The sequence below is a fragment of the Lynx canadensis genome, chromosome B3, assembly GCF_007474595.2.
Source record: "Lynx canadensis isolate LIC74 chromosome B3, mLynCan4.pri.v2, whole genome shotgun sequence".
Classification (NCBI taxonomy): Eukaryota; Metazoa; Chordata; class Mammalia; order Carnivora; family Felidae; genus Lynx; species Lynx canadensis.
Genome location: NC_044308.2, coordinates 59778534 through 59796497, shown reverse-complemented (window position 1 = coordinate 59796497; position 17964 = coordinate 59778534). Strand labels below are relative to the sequence as shown.

Here is a 17964-nt window from a genome sequence, read left to right as displayed (position 1 = left end):
AATGCACTTAATGCCACAAAACTGTACATCTAAAGATGGCTAAAATGGTAAGTTTTATGGTATGGACATTTCACAGTTTGTGAAAAATTGGGGTTGAGGGGTGCCTGGGTGTCTCAGTTAAGCATCCAACTCTTGATTTCGTCTCAGATCATGATCTCACTATTCTTGACATTGAGCCTTGCGTCAGGCTCTATGCTGACAGTGCAGAGCCTGCTTGGGATTCTCTGTCTCCTCTCTCTGCTCCTGCCCCACTCACATTATCTCTCTCCTCTCAAAATAAAGAAGTAAACTTAAAAAAAAATGGGTTGAATAAATTCATTCTCCTACAACTTTTTTTTCTATTTTTGAAATGCTGTGAAACTTTATATAGCATAGTAGGTTATATTATGGCCTTAAATTAAAAATACCCAGTGAAATGAAATACCAAATATAAGTGAAAATATGAACACTACCTTTATATGTCCAGTTATGAGGTGCTTTTATAGATTATAGCATGTTACATTAATTTTACATTTTAATTGAAATGAAAATAAAATTTAAAATTCTATAGAGAGGGATACCTGGGTGGCTCAGTCAGTTATGTGTCTGACTTCAGCTCAGGTCATGATCTCACACTTCATGAGTTCAAGCCCTGCATCAGGCTCTGTGCTGATAGCTCTCAGCCTGGAGCCTGCTTTGGATTCTGTCTCCCTCTCTTTCTCTGCCCCTTCCCTGCTCATCCTCTGCCTCTCCCTCTCAAAAATAAGTAAACATTAAAAAGAATTAAAAAAAAATTTATAGAGAATTTGCAGATCTTAAGAATATGAGAAACCCCTGAAGTCTGCAGATCCCAATTTTAAGAATATGAGAAACCCCTGAAGTCTGCAGATCCCAATTTGAGCAGTATCATTGGAGACCATTGAAATCACGTCCAAAACTCCAAATCCTGATAGGCCATGCCTAGAAGATTGCATGAGAAACAGGTAATAGTAGCTGCTGGTGGGGAGGTTGACCTGAGCCCAAATCAAGAATTGGACACTTTAACCAACTGAGCCACCCAAGTGCCCCGACTGACTTATTTGTAATGTACAACATTTGATAGTGTTTGAATTCTTTACCGTGTGTTACTACCTATTTCAGTCATCAACTAATTAGGTCAGGATGGGGAACAACACCTTTGTAGCAGTTTGGAATTTACCAAGCTTAAATGGGCATCTTGAGAAGGGAAATAAAAAATAGTATTAAGTATTTGAAGCACCTCAAAGATATGCAGGCATCAATGTTTTTAGACTGTTCCTCTTCCAGCAGGTGTCACAGGACTTCCCATTTCTCCATCCCAGTGAAACCAGCGTCCTGAATCGACTCTGCCGGCTGGGCACAGACTATATTCGCTTCACCGAGTTCATTGAACAGTACACGGGCCATGTGCAGCAGCAGGTAGGCTGCTGTTGTCAGGGAATGGACACCTCCAGAGCTATGTCAAGTTTTCAGTGAATCCAAACTTTGATGTGAAATAAGTCTCAAGATGTTATGAATGTCTCATCATTGGAATTATTCAAGTGAGGGCTAGGTAACTAGCTCAAACAAGGGAGAAAATATACACAGGGACCAATTTAGGCAGATTAGTATAAGAGGAAATATGCTTTGCCTGTGTTTTAGGAGACCTGAATTAAATCAGTTTGAGCTGGACCAGAGTTCCAGTTCCAGAGGTGAGATCATAAAGCATCATTTCAGATCTGTTTCCTCTTTTGCTTCTAACTACCTTAGTTGCACGGAGGCGATCAACTAAAATCTTTGTGTTTCATTTTAGTCATTTGTAAATAAAAGAGTTAAATCAGAGAAGGTGCTTGGCACATAGCAAGCACTTAATATATATTACCCATTAATTGGTGGGTTAATTGTAATTAATGGTGTAGAGGTCAAGGATTTGTGTCCTGCTCTATCACTGACTGGCCATAGTCTGCCTGGCGGTAACCTAATGCTCAGAAACTAGAGCTCAGTTACTTACCTATCCAATAGGGATAATAGTGCCTATCTCATAGTGTCAGAAAAAATAAATAAGGTAATTCATGCAAAATGTTAGCACTCATATTTTTTTTTTATTTAAATTTTTTTTGTTTTTTCAACGTTTATTTATTTTTGGGACAGAGAGAGACAGAGCATGAACGGGGGAGGGGCAGAGAGAGAGGGAGACACAGAATCGGAAGCAGGCTCCAGGCTCTGAGCCATCAGCCCAGAGCCTGACGCGGGGCTCGAACTCACGGACCGCGAGATCGTGACCTGAGCTGAAGTCGGTCGCTTAACCGACTGCGCCACCCAGGCGCCCCAGCACTCATATTTTTTTAAAGAGAGATTTTAAAGTTCCCTTTTGTTTTTAACTGTCTGTAATTCTGTCCGTGGTAAGTAAAAAGATTGCTGAATTGTGTGACTCATTCAGTGATGACTATTTCCCACTTAAAACCATGATTCTGGTTGAGGAGGAAGGCAGGGACTTCTAGAAAGGAAAAGGAAAGGTTTCTGAAATAAGGTCAGTACCCTCTGTTATATAAGTTGGTTGTCCGGCCTTTGGTGGCCATCTGTAGGGCACAGGAGTTGGAGAATAAAGCCTTGTATTTTCATCTCTGGGACAGGGATTCTGATTCTCTCAAATTGGTTTTTGCAAACATAAGCTAAATGTGAGGTGAAAATCTAATCAATGCTATAAAATTAATATTAAAGAGGGCACATGAATTATCAGAGTTGGAACCTATACACACACACACGCACACACATATTATGAAAAGGCCTCATTTTAATTTTTTGTATATAACATTTAATAGAAAAAAAATCTGCCCTGTATTCATGTGACTATATGGGTTTTATATAATATGTGAATTCTTACTTTCCTGAATTCTAAAGATAGCTGTAGTGCCTCTTTTTTGGAACAGTAAAAAGCGTACTTAATTTCTCTTTCATTTAGTGATAAATGAAGACATTCAGTTCTCTGGAATGCCATAAGATCAAAATAAAATTGGCTACTTGTAAGCCAATCTGTTCCATTTCATCCCATGCCCATGCTGGTCTTATTATAGCTGTGAACCTCTATCTTCAGGAACTGCTAGTATCCTTTGTGGCATCCCCTGACTACACTGTGCCTTTTAACCCCTGAGTCCAAGCTTCCTACCCCATTTGTTGTGGAATTCTGCTATTGTGTCTACTGTCACCAGAGCCTGATCACCCAAATCAGTATGCAGCCAGAGAGGCCAATCATCGTGGTCTCTAGTCCACTCCCTCTGCAGTTGCCCCGGTAAAACTACAAGAGGCTCTTAGAAAAAATTGCAGGTTTCCTGAAAGACAAGCCATATTTGTAAATTGGCTCTTAGTGAGAGTCTTATCACTCCCCATGTTGACTATCAGATTCATGCTCCTGATGAATTACCAAGCCAGGCAGGAGAAGGGATTTTAGAAGGAGGATTGAGGTGATTTTATTTATTCACTAAATATTTACCTTGTGTTCAAAGAACTGTGCTAGGAGCTGAAATACAAAGATGAATAAAGTGTGGGTCCTGCCTTCATGAAGTTCTTGGTCATGAGAGGAGGGCATATAAACAAAAGAACAATTCAAGCACTACATAGAGATGTTATGAAATCAACAAAGAGGGAGCGATTCGTTTCCTAGGGAGAGTTAGGAAGGGCTTTGAGAGAAGAGATGCTTGAGTTGGGTCCTGTAGGAAGAGTAGGCATTTGTCACAAAGAGGAGTACAAGGTTATAAGTGGAACACATCCACATTCGTGGGGGTGAGAAATAGAAGCAAGGCACATTTGGTGAGCTGTGGGTAGTTTGGAAATGAGAATGTGAAGTTGGAAGCAGTAAAAGATAATTTTAGAGACAGAGTTAAGGGCCCGAATGTAGAAATCATTGTATGCCACGTAGGGGAGTGGAGATGTTATTCTGGGGCAATGGGAAGCCACCAAAGGGATTTCAGCTGGAAGTGATAAGGTTAGTTGTAGAAAACCTTCACTGACAATATGAGGTTCTTTTTTTTTTTTTTTTAACATTTATTTTTTGAGAGACAGAGACATAGCATGAGTTGGAGAGGGGCAGAGAAAGAGGGAGTCACGGAATCCAAAGCAGGTTCCAGGCTCTGAGCTGTCAGCACAGAGCCTGATGCGGGGCTCAAACCCACAAACTGTGATATCATGACCTGAGCCGAAGTTGGACATTTAACCAACTGAGCTACCCAGGTGCCCCAATATGAGGTTCTACCTGGTTGTTTGTAACATGTAGGATGCTTGGGAAATTAAAATGTTATCACATCTTAAAAGGTCAGAACTCAAAATCGGCCTCTCTAGTCAGGCTTTCCTCTCACCGAAGCACTGCTTTGATGTGGAATTATTTAAGCAAAAACAATAATACTATTAAGGGATAATGTCTTCCTCAGGTTTTAGAGTCTGAGCTGTGAGGTTTAATTCTCTTTGTTTGATTTCAGGATCACCATCCATCTCAGCAGGGCCAAGGTGGGTTACATGGAATCTACCTAAGGGCCTTCTGCACAGGACTGGATTCAGTTTTGCAGCCTTATCGCCAAGCACTGCTTGATTTGGAACAAGAGGTGAGAGAGGAGATATGGGAACAATGTCTGTGGGACAGCAGATTAGGGCACATTCCTGAATTTGAAATACCCTTGGATGTGGTCAGATAGCTAAGAGAGAGCTGTTTTCTTCGTGGCTAGGGGGTAGAGTGTACTCTGTGATTGCCCAAGCCGTGATCAAAGTGGTGTGCAGATCATGGCAAAGGTATCAGAGCCCCTGTTTTTTTCTCACCTGAAAAATCAGAATTAATAATCCATAAACTATCAATTCTCCATAGCCTAAAATTAACACTGAGCCTATTCTCAGATTCCCATCTAGTTTTCAGAGATCAAATAGATTTGAGATGTCTCAATTGGAGCCTTAATCACAGTGTTTTTTGTTGCAGTTCCTGGCTGACCCCCATCTGTCCATATCACATGTCAATTACTCCTTGGATCAGGTATGCTGTCCAAATAACAAAATGCCGGGGCGCCTGGGTGGCTTGGTCGGTTAAGCGTCCAACTCCAGCTCAGGTCATGATCTCACGGTCTGTGAGCTCGAGCCCCACGTCGGGCTCTGTGCTGACAGCTCAGAGCCTGGAGCCTGTTTCAGATTCTGTGTCTCCCTCTCTCTCTGCCCCTCCCCTGTTCATGCTCTGTCTCTCTCTGTCTCAAAAATAAATAAATGTTAAAAAAAAAAAAACAAATAACAAAATGCCTTGAAATCTGTTGATATTGTTAGAATACTCTAACTTACAGGGTTCATGGCTGGCTCATTCAGTGGAACATGTGACTCTTGATCTTGGGGTTGTGAGTGTGAGCCCCATATTGGGCAGAGGGATTACTTAACCATAAAAAAATCTTAAACAAAAAATGAGGAATTAAAAAAATAATCTAACTTGGGGCTCCTGGGTAGCTCAGTCAGTTAAACATCCGGCTCTTGGTTTTGGCTCAGGTCATGATCTCACGGTTTGTGAGTTTGAGCCCTGTATCAGGCTCTGTGCTGACAATGCAGAGCCTGTTTGGGATTCTTTCTCTCTCTCTCTCTCTCTCTCTGCCCCTCCCCTACTCTCTGTCTCTCTCTCAAAAATAGATAAATAAAAACTTAAAAAAAAAAAATCTAACTTAAGACATTAAGACATTCCTTCTGGATTCAGAGCTACGCATTTTATATCTTGTATGCTTTCCTAGATCAGAGCTGTTTGGAAAGCTCCAAATTTAGTTAAAATCTAATATCTGATATTAACACTCTATGTTGACTTCAATACTAACAATTATGTTAGCCTCAGAAATAGAAACTGCTTCTATCTGCCATTCTCCCTTTGTAGCCAACCCCCATATCAGCTTGCCCTCAGATACTGAATCTTGGCTGTTCTGTGCTATTGCCATCTTTATGTGATGTGGGACTATTTAGAAACAAAAGCATTTCCTGAGCCAGTTCTCATTAATTATTCTCCTAATTATTCTCCACTTTGCAGTTCCAGCTCCTTTTCCCCTCTGTCATGGTTGTGGTAGAACAAATTAAAAGTCAAAAGGTAAGAACTTTCCTTTTTTATCTTTGCTGTGGGAAGTGCCAGGGATATAGTCATAATTAATTTCACCTTACATTCTTTTTTGAGGACCATAATCTTTAGTAGTTTTTATTTATTTATTGTTTTTTTTTTTAATAATGTCTGCTTGGGTATCTTGCTAAATGCAAAAAATAAGCTGTCGCTCTGCCCTTAAGCACCTCCTGATCCAGAGGGTGGGGGTGATGTTAATAGATGTACCCTGGCAAGAGGATTCTGTCTGGTAAGAGAAAAATGCTAGGGGTGATATTTGAAAGTGAGAGCATTTTGCATTAAGGATTTGGGATTGTTGGATATGGATCTTAAGAAGCAGAAAGTTAATCTTCAGAAAGAATAATACATTTAGGTTAGGGTGCTAATTCTTTTCTAAGAATTAGATCATTGGGTAAAACCCAGATGTTTCTTTTATTAAATACACCTATTACCACAAGTTTTTATTACATGCACTGAAAAGTCAGGGTCCCCAATACCAGAAGAATGTCTTTTCTGAGTGGAGTTAATAATTGAGGGATAAATGCTTTGAGATTTCACATTAGAAGAAGAATCTGCAAGTCCATAATTGGATGAGAAAAGACAAATGGATTAAATATGTTTAACCCTGTTTTGTTTTTAAAATGTTGTAATTGTGCCTTAGCTTATTAGGAGTCTTCACCTTGATAAATGTAACTAGCTAACTACTTAATTTACCAGGTTGCCTCTTCATTTTTTTGCTTGATAAGTGTAGAAGTTTTCACTGTGCTGTGTTCATTAGGAGCCAGCAAAGCCAGTGAGGGAGGTGCTGTTTGGCCCTTCAAAGCTGATTACCCTCATCAATTAATATTCAGCTTTTATTGTGCACTTACTGTACACCAGGCACTATGCTAAGTGTTTCACGTACTTCATCACATTCAGTTTTCTAAGGGGTCAGGTAGGTTAGGGAATGTGCTTAGGGTCACATGGATGGTAGGAAATAGTAGAGCTGGGATCTAAACCCGGCTCTGACTCGAAAGACTATGCTCTTAACCACTCCACTAAACTGTCCCCCCACCCCCCACCCCCGCCCCCTGGGTTGGAGAGGACCTTCTAGGTACATGGAGGTAGTGTAAGAGTTGCATGCTTAGCTGCACATCTCAGTTGACTTTCAGATTCCACTGACCACAGGAAGGAGAGTATAAACTGAGTAGGGGGGTTGGAGATGGGCAAACCTTCCTTCTTGCCAGGGTGGTGGTAGAGAAGCCAGTGTGTTCTGCCTCTACAGAGTTCAAACATGAGGTGGTCAAGAACATGGGCCGGGGTGAGAACTGGGATGATAGCAAACAGACACAAAGGGATTCTTTTAGAGTGATGGAAATGTTATAAAACTAGATTACAGCGATGGTTGTACACACTGTAAAATTTACTAAAAGTTGTTGAACGGTACACTTAATTCTGGGTGTATTTTATGGTATATAAATTATACCTCAATAAAGGAGTTTTAAAAAAAGAGACAGAGGGGCGCCTGGGTGGCGCAGTCGGTTAAGCGTCCGACTTCAGCCAGGTCACGATCTCGCGGTCCGCGGGTTCGAGCCCCGCGTCGGGCTCTGGGCTGGTGGCTCGGAGCCTGGAGCCTGTTTCCGATTCTGTGTCTCCCTCTCTCTCTGCCCCTCGCCTGTTCATGCTCTGTCTCTCTCTGTCTCAAAAGTAAAATAAACGTTTAAAAAAAAAAAAATAGGGGCGCCTGGGTGGCGTAGTCGGTTAAGCGTCTGACTTCAGCCAGGTCACGATCTCGCGGTCTGTGGGTTCGAGCCCCGCGTCAGGCTCTGGGCTGATGGCTCAGAGCCTGGAGCCTGTTTCCGATTCTGTGTCTCCCTCTCTCTCTGCCCCTCCCCCGTTCATGCTCTGTCTCTCTCTGTCCCAAAAATAAATAAACGTTGAAAAAAAAAAATTTAAAAAAATAAAAAATAAAAAAAATAAAAATAAATAAAAATAAAAAGAGAGACAGAAGGACATAGAAAGAAGCAGCAGAGTTTTTTGCAAACTGTATACCTTAGAGCGTGAGTTAGGCCTTAATCTGAAATAAAGAGCTTTCTTCTTAGCTTGGAATTTTAACTCTGAATGATTCTGGTTTCTCTAGTGCAGTACTTTTCACACTTCATTTTACATTAGAATCACCTGGAATAGATGGTTAAAACCACGTGGCTGGGCCCTACCACAGGGATTCTGATTCAGTAAGCCTGGAGTTGGTCCCAAGAATTTCCATTTCTTACAAACTCCCAGGTGCTGCTGCTGCTGCTGCTGGGGGCATATGGATGGGGTGGGGAAGAGTAAGTAGAGTGGAGGTCCATATTTTATAGAATAACTATTGTGATACTGTGATCTATAATAAATATAGGGTGGCCCCTGGGTGGCTCAGTGGTTAAGTGTCAGACTCTTGATTTCCACTCAGGTCATGGTCTCACAGTCGTGAGACTCTCCCTCTGCCCCTTCCCTGCTAGTGCTCTTTCTCAAAAAAAAAAAAAAAAAAAAAAAAAATATATATATATATATATATATATTTCATCTTCATCCCCTTTCTGGCACATAGCTTCTAAAACCTTTCGCATTTCCTAAGTGATAAGAATGATAAAGGTGTCTTGGTATTCATAATTAGCCACACCTGAGTCTATGGTAATTAAGTGACTTTTGGAAAGCACCTAAGGATTGGCTGGTTGCCAGGGGAAACAAGCATTTGATTGGAGGATTGGGAACTTCATACCCCTGACCTCTGCGGAGAGGAAAGGGGCTGGAGGTTGAGTTCAGTCACTAGCAGTCAGTGATTTAATCAATTGTGCCCATGAAGTGAAGCCTCCATAAAAATCTGAAAGGGCTGGTTTCAGAGAACTTGTAGGTCGCTGAACCAGAACACTTCTGGCTACAATGCTGGGCCCACGCTCTACGGGGACAGAAGCTCCTTTGTTTGGAACCTCACACTATGCATCTCTTCGTCTGGCTGTTGATTCATATCTTTAGTATGCTTTTTAATAAACAGGTAATCTAGTGAGTAAACATTTTCTGAGTTCTGTGGGCCGCTCTAGCAAGCTAATGGAATCCAAGGAAAGGGTTGTGGGAATCTCTGATTTATCAGCCAGTCAGCCCTGGGCTTGAGATTGGTGTTAGAAGTGGAGGGAAGGTCTTGTGGGACTGACCCCTTCACCTGTGGAATTTGATGATGTTCTGGTAGTGTCAGAATTTAGTTGAATTGTAGGACACCCAGCCGGTGTTAAAGAATTGCTTTGTGGTGTTGGGAAAATCGCCCCTGCACACGTTGGAATTAGAGTCAAAATTAGAATTCTCTGTAGCTCTTTAGCTTCATTATCTGCTGGATTGTGCTCTCTGGATTGAACACCGAATATGAGTTTGTCCTATGCAAGCTGTTAAAATGGAATCCAGTTTGACAAGGTTGTATTTTGCACAGATTCATGGTTGTCAGATCCTGGAAACGGTATACAAACACAGCTGCGGAGGTTTGCCCCCTGTTCGAAGTGCACTAGAAAAGTAAGTCATGGCTTAACTGGGGGCAGGAGTGGGTGATCAAGTGACTTGACTTTGCACTTGTTTCATTTTCAGGTCATCTTAGGTTTCCCTCTGGGAAAAGTTAAGACCAGGATAGAAAAGACCCATGTATGATGGCTCAGAAACTGCAAAAAGAATGTTAGGAAGTGTTGAGGGTCAAAGCTAGGATCTAGTCACCTAGATGACCTTGAAGCAGTGCTCTTTAATTTGGGGATATCATTATCCTTGGAGAATTTCCATTACATGTGTCAGATAATGTAGCTATACCTAAACTGTGTGTGTTTTGAGTAGCTGGCATTTTGTATCAAGATCCTTAAAAATGTTTATAATCCCATTATACCATTCTTAGGAATTTTATCCTAACACCTATTCAAAAGAAGAAAATAACCATATGCAGAAACATTCACTGGAATGTTGTCTGTTTTATCAGGACATTAGGAAACTACCAGCAGCAGAAGAAAGCTAAATAAAGGTATATTCACTTGATGGTCTATAAAGGTAAAATTAAAATTAAAAATACTATAAATATAAACACTGTCAAAATCTGCAAAAGGAAACTTCCCAGAACATGCTTCAGGGACTTAATTCTCTATTATTGGGCCTTTTTTTTTTTTTCCTAATAAAAGAATTGTATTTTGATTGTAGAAAATACAGACCTGTAAAGAGAAGAAATAGATTTTCTAATCTTTGAGATACCCAATATAACTTTCACTGTATATTCTCTACAGTTTCTCTATACATATACATAGTTTTATGCATGGAATATAAAATCTTACATATATCCTGTGATTAAGTGCATGTTTGTTATATATTTGCAGGACCAAATTTTATAGACCAAGTACTTGAATGTACTAAATGTAAATTTTGATTTTTTAACTATTTTTTTTAATGTTTATTTATTCTTGAGAGACAGAGACAAGCATGAGCGGGGGAGTGGCAGAGAGAGAAGGAGACACAGAATCCAAGGCAGGCTTCAGGCTCTGAGCTGTCAGCACAGAGCCCGATGCGGGGCTCAAACTCAGGAACTGTGAGATCATGACCTGAGCCAAAGTAGGAAGCTTAACTGACTGAGCCACCCAGGCGCCCCCCTCCACCTGATTTGATTTTTTAACGATAGATTCCATTCAGTTAGCTTATTATAAATAGCAGACTCAAGCTCTTCTCATTTCTCCCCAAGTTATTTTGAAATTTTTCAGATCTACAAACATTTGAAAGAACAGTATAGTAAACAGTGTATATCCTTCAGTTTCACCAGTTGTTAACATTTGGCCACATTTGATTTCTTTTTCTTTTTCCCCTCTGTATGGACTGTGAAATATGTATATGTAAATATATATAAACATACACACATGCACACCATGTGCGCTAAATCATTTGAGAGTAATCACAGATACAATGCTTAACTTGTAAATACTTCAGCTCGTATCTCTTTAGAAAACAGGCTTATATAACTTCAATTGGTTTATATAACCTCAATACCATATTATAGCCAAAAAAGTTAATGTTAATTCAACAATATATTATCCAAAAATAAATCTGAATTTCTCCAGTTGTCCCCCAAAAGTCTTTTACCCTTGTTCTTTTTTGCACTCCCGGATGGAGTCTGCCTTTTCCTGTGGCTTTTTGCAGCCACCTCTTTTTAGTCCCCTTTAATTTGGAACAGTGCCCTTCCTTGCCTTTTTAATCTTTTGATGACATTGACATTTTAAGAGTCCTAACCAGTCCATTTTAGAGGCACATTTTCAGGGTGCCTGGGTGGCTCATTCAGTTAAGCGTCCAACTTCAGCTCAGGTCATGATCTCACAGCTCATGAGTTCAAGCCCTGCATCGGGCCCTCTGCTGGTGGTGCAGAGCCTGATTTGGATTCTCAATCTCCCTCTTTACTTCTCTGTCCCTCCACCATTCACACACTCTTGCTCACTCTCTCAAAAATAAGTAAACATTAAAAAAAAAAAAAAAACAGGCACATTTTCCTCTTTGTAACTAAGATGTTATCTGGGGAGTGATCCTTTAAGACCATGAGAATGTCCCATTCTCCAACAACCTTTCTGCGTCTTGAAGGATTATAGGATTGTAGGAGATATACCTGCCTCTCGCATAGTGCATCTACTCTCCATATGTGACTCCAACAAAAATAAAACAAATTTAATACTGTGTTAGCCAGACTCTTATAAGCACATTTAATTTTAACAAGAATCCTTAGTTTTGGACCTCCTCCACACAAAAGGAGGAAAGAAAATGTGCCTCTTCTAAAAACCCAGCAGAACACTTACTGAACATTCAGACTTCCGCACGTAGGCTACAAGTGTGGAAATTTAATCGCTGAGTTCATCCACAAACATTTAAATTAAAATAGCACAATTATTTTTAGCCTAATTGGTCATTTCCCTTCTGAGTCATCAGACCTCTGTTTGTCCTGTCGCAGTTTAGAGCATGGTCTCCGTGCAGATGTAGGCTTCAGTGTCTGCGAAGTGGACTTCTAAGGCTCCTGCTTTTCTCTCCACTCAGGATCCTGGCCGTGTGTCATGGGGTCATGTATAAGCAGCTCTCAGCCTGGATGCTCCATGGACTCCTCCTGGACCAGCACGAAGAGTTCTTTATCAAACAGGGTCCTTCTTCTGGGAATGTCAGTGCCCAGCCAGAAGAGGACGAGGAGGATCTGGGCATTGGGGGACTGACAGGAAAACAGTTGAGAGAACTCCAGGACTTGGTGAGAACATGGCAAGAAGTCTGGCGTACTCCTGCCCAAGTCAGAGAAGTTGTCAGCTAGATGACCTTTTGGTGATTTCTACCCTTGTCCCCAGCTCATCAGAGTCGAAGCACCTTTCAGAAATTCTTTAGACATAAACACTTGAACTTGGCTTTATCTTAACTGCATTCTTAATACCTAACTTAATGAGAGACTACAAAATAGAAAATATATTTGTGAGATTCCTTTGTTTCCCCTTGTCCCAGTATATGTATTTATGAGGTTAATGAGTCTTTTCAGGTAGTCGTGTAGTTACCCTACAGCGTTTTAGTGCAGCTTAGAGTTTCCATTAGAGTACCAAAAGTCCTATATTGTCTTTATTCATCCATCGATCTATTTATTCATTCGTTTATCCTGCTACAGCATTTTATTGAATGCCTGTTGTAGGCCAGGCACTGTTCTAGGAGAGTTACTGGGTGTTTAACTGAGTAGATGAATAAAAGGTAGCAGACCCTATACTCAAGGAGCTTATTGTTTAGTGGAAGACCTAGAAAATTAAACAGTGACATTAAAGTGTACAAAGTGCTCTGGAAAGAGCAAGTATGGGTATTCTCAGAACTTAGAGTAGCTAGAGAAGGCTTTTCAGTGGAATGTATGTCTAAATTTCAAAGAGTTTGGAAGGAGAGGTTAAGAAACATTCTAGGCAGAGGGAAGGATGTGTACAAAGGACAGAGACCATGAAAGACCTGGCTTATTTGAGGAACCAGTAGTAATACAATTGAAATGGTCAAGTAAAGGCTGAAATACAAAGTACAAGGGACAATGGAGGGGAGGGGGGGAAAGTAGTAATCGATGAAACTGTTGAGGTAAGATCATGAAAGTCCTTGCCATCAATGGGAAGGTATTTAGACTTGAACCTCAAAAGAGCTTGGAGCCAGTGAAGAATTTTCAGCAAGAGGTCAACACAATGAGACTTTATGATAGATGACTCTGGACACTGTGTAGGGAAATTGTTTTTTAAAAAACCAAGCGTCGCCTGGGTGGCTCAGTCCTTTGAGCATCCAACTCTTGATCTCAGCTCAGGTCATGATCTCATGGTTTATGAAATCAAGCCCTGCATCAGGGTCTGCGCTGATCGTGCAGAGCCTGCTTGGGATTTTCTCCCTCCCTCTCTCTCTGCCCCTCCCCTGCTCATGCTCTTTCTCTCTCTCTCTTTCTGTGTAAATAAATAAACATTAAAAAAAATTAAGACTAGCAGCAGGGAGGTCAGTTAGGAGAATGTTGGGGACACTCAAGTGAAAGATAATAGTGGCCTAAACTGAGGGTAGTAACAGTAAATATGGAAAAGAATAGAGAGGCTTGAGAGAGATTTATTAGCAGGTGGAATGGGTAGGCTTTAGTGTTTGGGTAGGAGTCCAGAAGGAAGAGTCAAGAATGATACCTAAGTTTCTGCTTTCAGTGGCTAGGCAGGCAGAGATGATAAGGAATGTATATGGCAAATACCGGGGGAAAGAAGATGGTTCCAGTATTGGACATGTTGAGTTTGAGGTACTTGCAGGAAATGTTCAGTGGGCTGAGCCTGGAGCTCATGAGAACAGTCTAGCTTGAAGATAAAGATTAAGGAGTCATCAGCATATAGACGTTTTTAACCTGGGGCCCCTGGGTGGCTTCAGGAGGTTCTGTGAAATGTATGTTTGTATAACTGTCTCGAAGTTCCATAGTGTTTATAATGCAGAGTCCTATGATGTAAAAAGACTAGAAATACCTGTTATAATGATCAATTCAGTGACAGAAGAAGATGTGATTGTCTAAGAAGAGTGAGGAGAACAAGAGGAAAAGAGAGTCTGGGCAGTCCCCTGAGGACTGCCAGCACTGGAGCACAAACCAGAAAGGGTAAACAGCAGAGCTCAAAGTCAGGATTGTGGAGCCCAGAGTTCCTGCTGGGAGCTGGAGGATAAGGATCAAATCCAAGACAAGTCTGTGTGTGTCAGAGTTAGCTGGAGAGCTTATTAAAACACTGATGGATGTCTAGGCCTCATCTGCCAGGCTGTCCTAGATCTGGGGAAGGGCTTGAAAATTTGCATTTCTAACAGAGTTTCCAAATAACAAGTTTCCAGCTGATGCTGCTGGACCACAAGCTACAGTTGGAGAACCACTTGGCTAAATGACTTGGGTTACATACTAGTAAAGAGCTGAGGGGTGCCTGAGTGGCTCAGTCGGTTAAGCATCCGACTTTGGCTCAGGTCATGATTTCACGGTTCATGTGTTCGACTCCCATGTTGGGCTCTGTGCTGACAGCTCAGAGCCTGGAGCCTGCTTCAGATTCTGTGTCTTCCTCTCTCTCTCTGTCCCTGGCTCCCCTCTCTCTGTCAAAAATAAACATTAAAAAAAAAAAAAAAGAGGTGGGCAGAGCAAGCATATGTACAAGACGATAAAGTCCCTACAGGTAAGGAAGCAGAATTCCTGACATACTGCACAGGGTTTTACATAGTAAAGGCAGAGTGAGAACTAAAATCCTCATGTTAAAAACAACCACAGTGATTTCCACCATGTTCTCTCACTATCTGAAAATGGAAATGTATTCATCTCTCTAGTGGTAATTTAGGCATTCAGATTTAGGCATTCAGACTTCATTTTAAAGTCCTTCTAGAAAATATAAGTCATGGGTTGGGAGAATTAGTGATGTTTTCTTGCTTTCCTCTTCTTCATACATCATGTCTGCTACGGATTATTTCCTGGAGTAGCGCCTGATAGAGGAAGAGAACATGCTGGCACCATCTCTAAAACAGTTTTCCCTACGAGTGGAGATTTTGCCATCCTACATTCCAGTGAGGGTTGCTGAAAAAATCCTGTTTGTTGGAGAATCTGTCCAGATGTTTGAGAACCAAAATGTAAACCTGACTAGGAAAGGTAAGACTCTCATTGGCCAATATACCGTCTTCACAGGCCCTTTTTCATATTGTGTGGCCCCAAAGAATGCTTGGTCAGAGTGAGTGGCTGGTAAAGTTTAGGTACCGAGTTTGCAGCACAACCATTATAGGCTTACTTGAAAAGCGTCTGACCGGATTGTAAATCCTTGCCTGTCCCGCCGCTCTCTGCCTTCCTTTGAAGGTGCCTTCCTGTTTTGCAGGATCCATTTTGAAGAACCAGGAGGACACCTTTGCTGCAGAACTTCATCGGCTCAAGCAGCAGCCACTCTTCAGCCTGGTGGACTTCGAGCAGGTGGTGGATCGTATTCGTAGTACTGTGGCCGAGGTTTGTATTTCACAGTATATTTGCTTAGCGAGAAAACAGACTAGATCCCCACAAACTGAGTACTTTCGTTGCTTCTTGATGTGATTAGAACTCAGCTTGGAGGGAATTGTTTGAGAGAGTTGAAGGGCAAGAAGTTGTTTTTTTGGTTTTTTTTTTTTAATGTTTGTTTATTTTTTTAGAGAGAGACACAGAGCATGAATGGGGGAGGGGCAGAGAGAGAGGGAGACACAGAATCCAAGGCAGGCTCCAGGCTCTGAGCTGTCAGCACAGAGCCCGACGCGGGGCTTGAACTCACAAACCGTGAGATCATGACCTGAGCCAAAGTTGGACACTTAACCAACTGAGCCACCTGGGCACCCCAAGAAGTTTTTAATGATAGAGGCAGAGCTTCTTTAGTCTTTTCACACCCAACAGGAGTTCGCTAGTTAGCTACTTAAATTGAATAAAGAGAGGGCTCGCTTTTAATTTCAGACAGTTAGCATTTGGAATCTGTCAATATAGTTGGCAGGAACTGCAAAGAATCAAATGATTCTGGGTAAATTTAGCATCTCACTTACATTTTAGATGGCTTTACTGCTAACTCTTTCATTTATGGATATAATGATCTTATGAGGAATGCAGAACAAGTATTATTTTTCCATTTTTATAAGCAAATGAACTAGAAAGCTAACTTGTCCAGTGTTGCACATTAAGTAACAAAGGTGACATCAGAAACAGGTCTTGTGACTCCTATTCAGTGTTCTTTTTTTTTTTTTTTTTTAATGTTTATCTTTGAGAGTGAGAGAAAGCATGAGTCGGGGAGGGACAGAGAGAGGGAGACACAAAATCTGAAGCAGGCTCCAGGCTCTGAGCTGCCAGCACAGAGCTCAATGCAGAGCTTGAACTCACGGATTCCAAGATCATGACCTGAGCTAAAGTCGGCCACTTAACTGACTGAGCCACCCAGGCATCCCCTACTACAGGGTTCTTAAGTAAATTGTGCTTCATCCACCATCTTAAATTGTGACCAATGATTTTTCAAATGGGCATCTGTTCTGTGGCTTAAAATAAAATTTGGCTCCCAGGTGTGTGATAATGTGAAATGAGATCTTTAGTCAGACAACTGTTTGGTTTGCTATGTTAGTGGTTTTCAAGTTTGGCTGTGCATAGAACTGCTTTGGAAAATCTTAAAACATGGATCTGTATCAAATCCTCACCTCCAGAGCTGCTGACTTAGAGATCTACATCGAGAGGGAGGGAGTAGGTAATAGCATCGATACCATCCAACTAGACAGCCAACCAGCAAACCACTGCAGGTGATTGTGAAGTGTATCCAGTGCGCTACGGTATCTAGAACTGCTAAGAAGTTTAGCATCAGATATCCTCACATTGGAAACATAGTAATCAATCATGAATATGATTTCCTTTTCCAGTCACTATCTCAAAAATTCTGGGCATGGGAGACAGAGCTATGATGTAGACGGAATATTAGATCTTAAGATATCACTTCATTTGATTCTTTGTGGGCAACTAAAGATCTACATGCTTCTGTCTCTTCATAATTTCAAGGTATTGCCCCTCCTCAATGTGTAACTAGAGCAGCTCTAGTCTAAGGGACACTTTATTTTATTAAATCTATTTCTGTTCTCTTATTATTCTTGGATAACTCTGGAATTAATTCATGAAGGAAAGTAAAACCTTAATAATACAAGATTTCAAAAATGGTTTTTTCTTGTGAAAGTCTGAAATGCAGATACTGCTAGACATTACATTTCCAGTTTGTAAAAAATGATAGACAAAGAACTGAAGTTCAGACTCTTTGAAGTCTTTTAGAATTGTAGCTAATAGGCTTTTTTGTAAGGTATTACCTTAATAATAACAATTTATAGTAATGAAAATAGTTTCCTTTTTAGAAGGAAAAAGGGGGGAATGTCTCACAAATACATATTATACTCGTCCCTTTTTTTTCTTCTTTCCTTCTTGATTTTTTTAGAAAGTATACACACTATATGAATTTATTTATATAAAGTTCAAAAACAGTTAATACAAAGTTTAATGTAAATGTTCAAGTGCAGAACTAATCTGTTGTTAGATGTCAGGATCGTGTCTGACCTTGATCAATGGGAAGGGTAGGAATAGCGTTCTCAGGGTGCTGCTTATACAGATGTGTTCAGTTTGTGAAAATTCTCTGAGCTGTAAACTTCTGATTTGTGTGCTTTTCTGTATGTAGTTTTAGTACTTCAGTGAAAAGATTTTTAAAATTAATTCCTACATATGTAATGGTTTGTTATTTTAATTTTTTAGTTAGCTACAGTTTTTATGTAGAGAAGTGGCAGTATTGATTTTTGTGCATGGATCTTCTGCCTGACCTCTTAAAGTCTTTTTTTAGTTCTCATAGTTTGTTGATTTTTCTGAGTAATGATTGTATCGTTTG

The 17964-nt window shown here is 40.7% G+C and overlaps 1 protein-coding gene across 7 annotated transcripts in view; it reads left to right on the top strand.

The window, feature by feature from the left end:
• Window positions 1-17964, top strand: part of TUBGCP4 (tubulin gamma complex associated protein 4) — a 36243-nt gene that overhangs the window by 4838 nt on the left and 13441 nt on the right. For all 7 annotated transcript variants that reach the window (XR_003969462.1, XR_003969461.1, XR_003969460.1 and 4 more), the window contains exons 2-9: window positions 1288-1416; window positions 4449-4571; window positions 4937-4990; window positions 6008-6064; window positions 9510-9589; window positions 12116-12317; window positions 15041-15206; window positions 15427-15551. Coding sequence is in view for 2 of the 7 variants with exons in the window: in XM_030318365.2 (XP_030174225.1) it covers window positions 1288-1416; window positions 4449-4571; window positions 4937-4990; window positions 6008-6064; window positions 9510-9589; window positions 12116-12317; window positions 15041-15206; window positions 15427-15551 (936 nt within the window). In the remaining 5 variants the exon portion in view is untranslated. The remainder of the gene's footprint in view (window positions 1-1287; window positions 1417-4448; window positions 4572-4936; window positions 4991-6007; window positions 6065-9509; window positions 9590-12115; window positions 12318-15040; window positions 15207-15426; window positions 15552-17964) is intronic.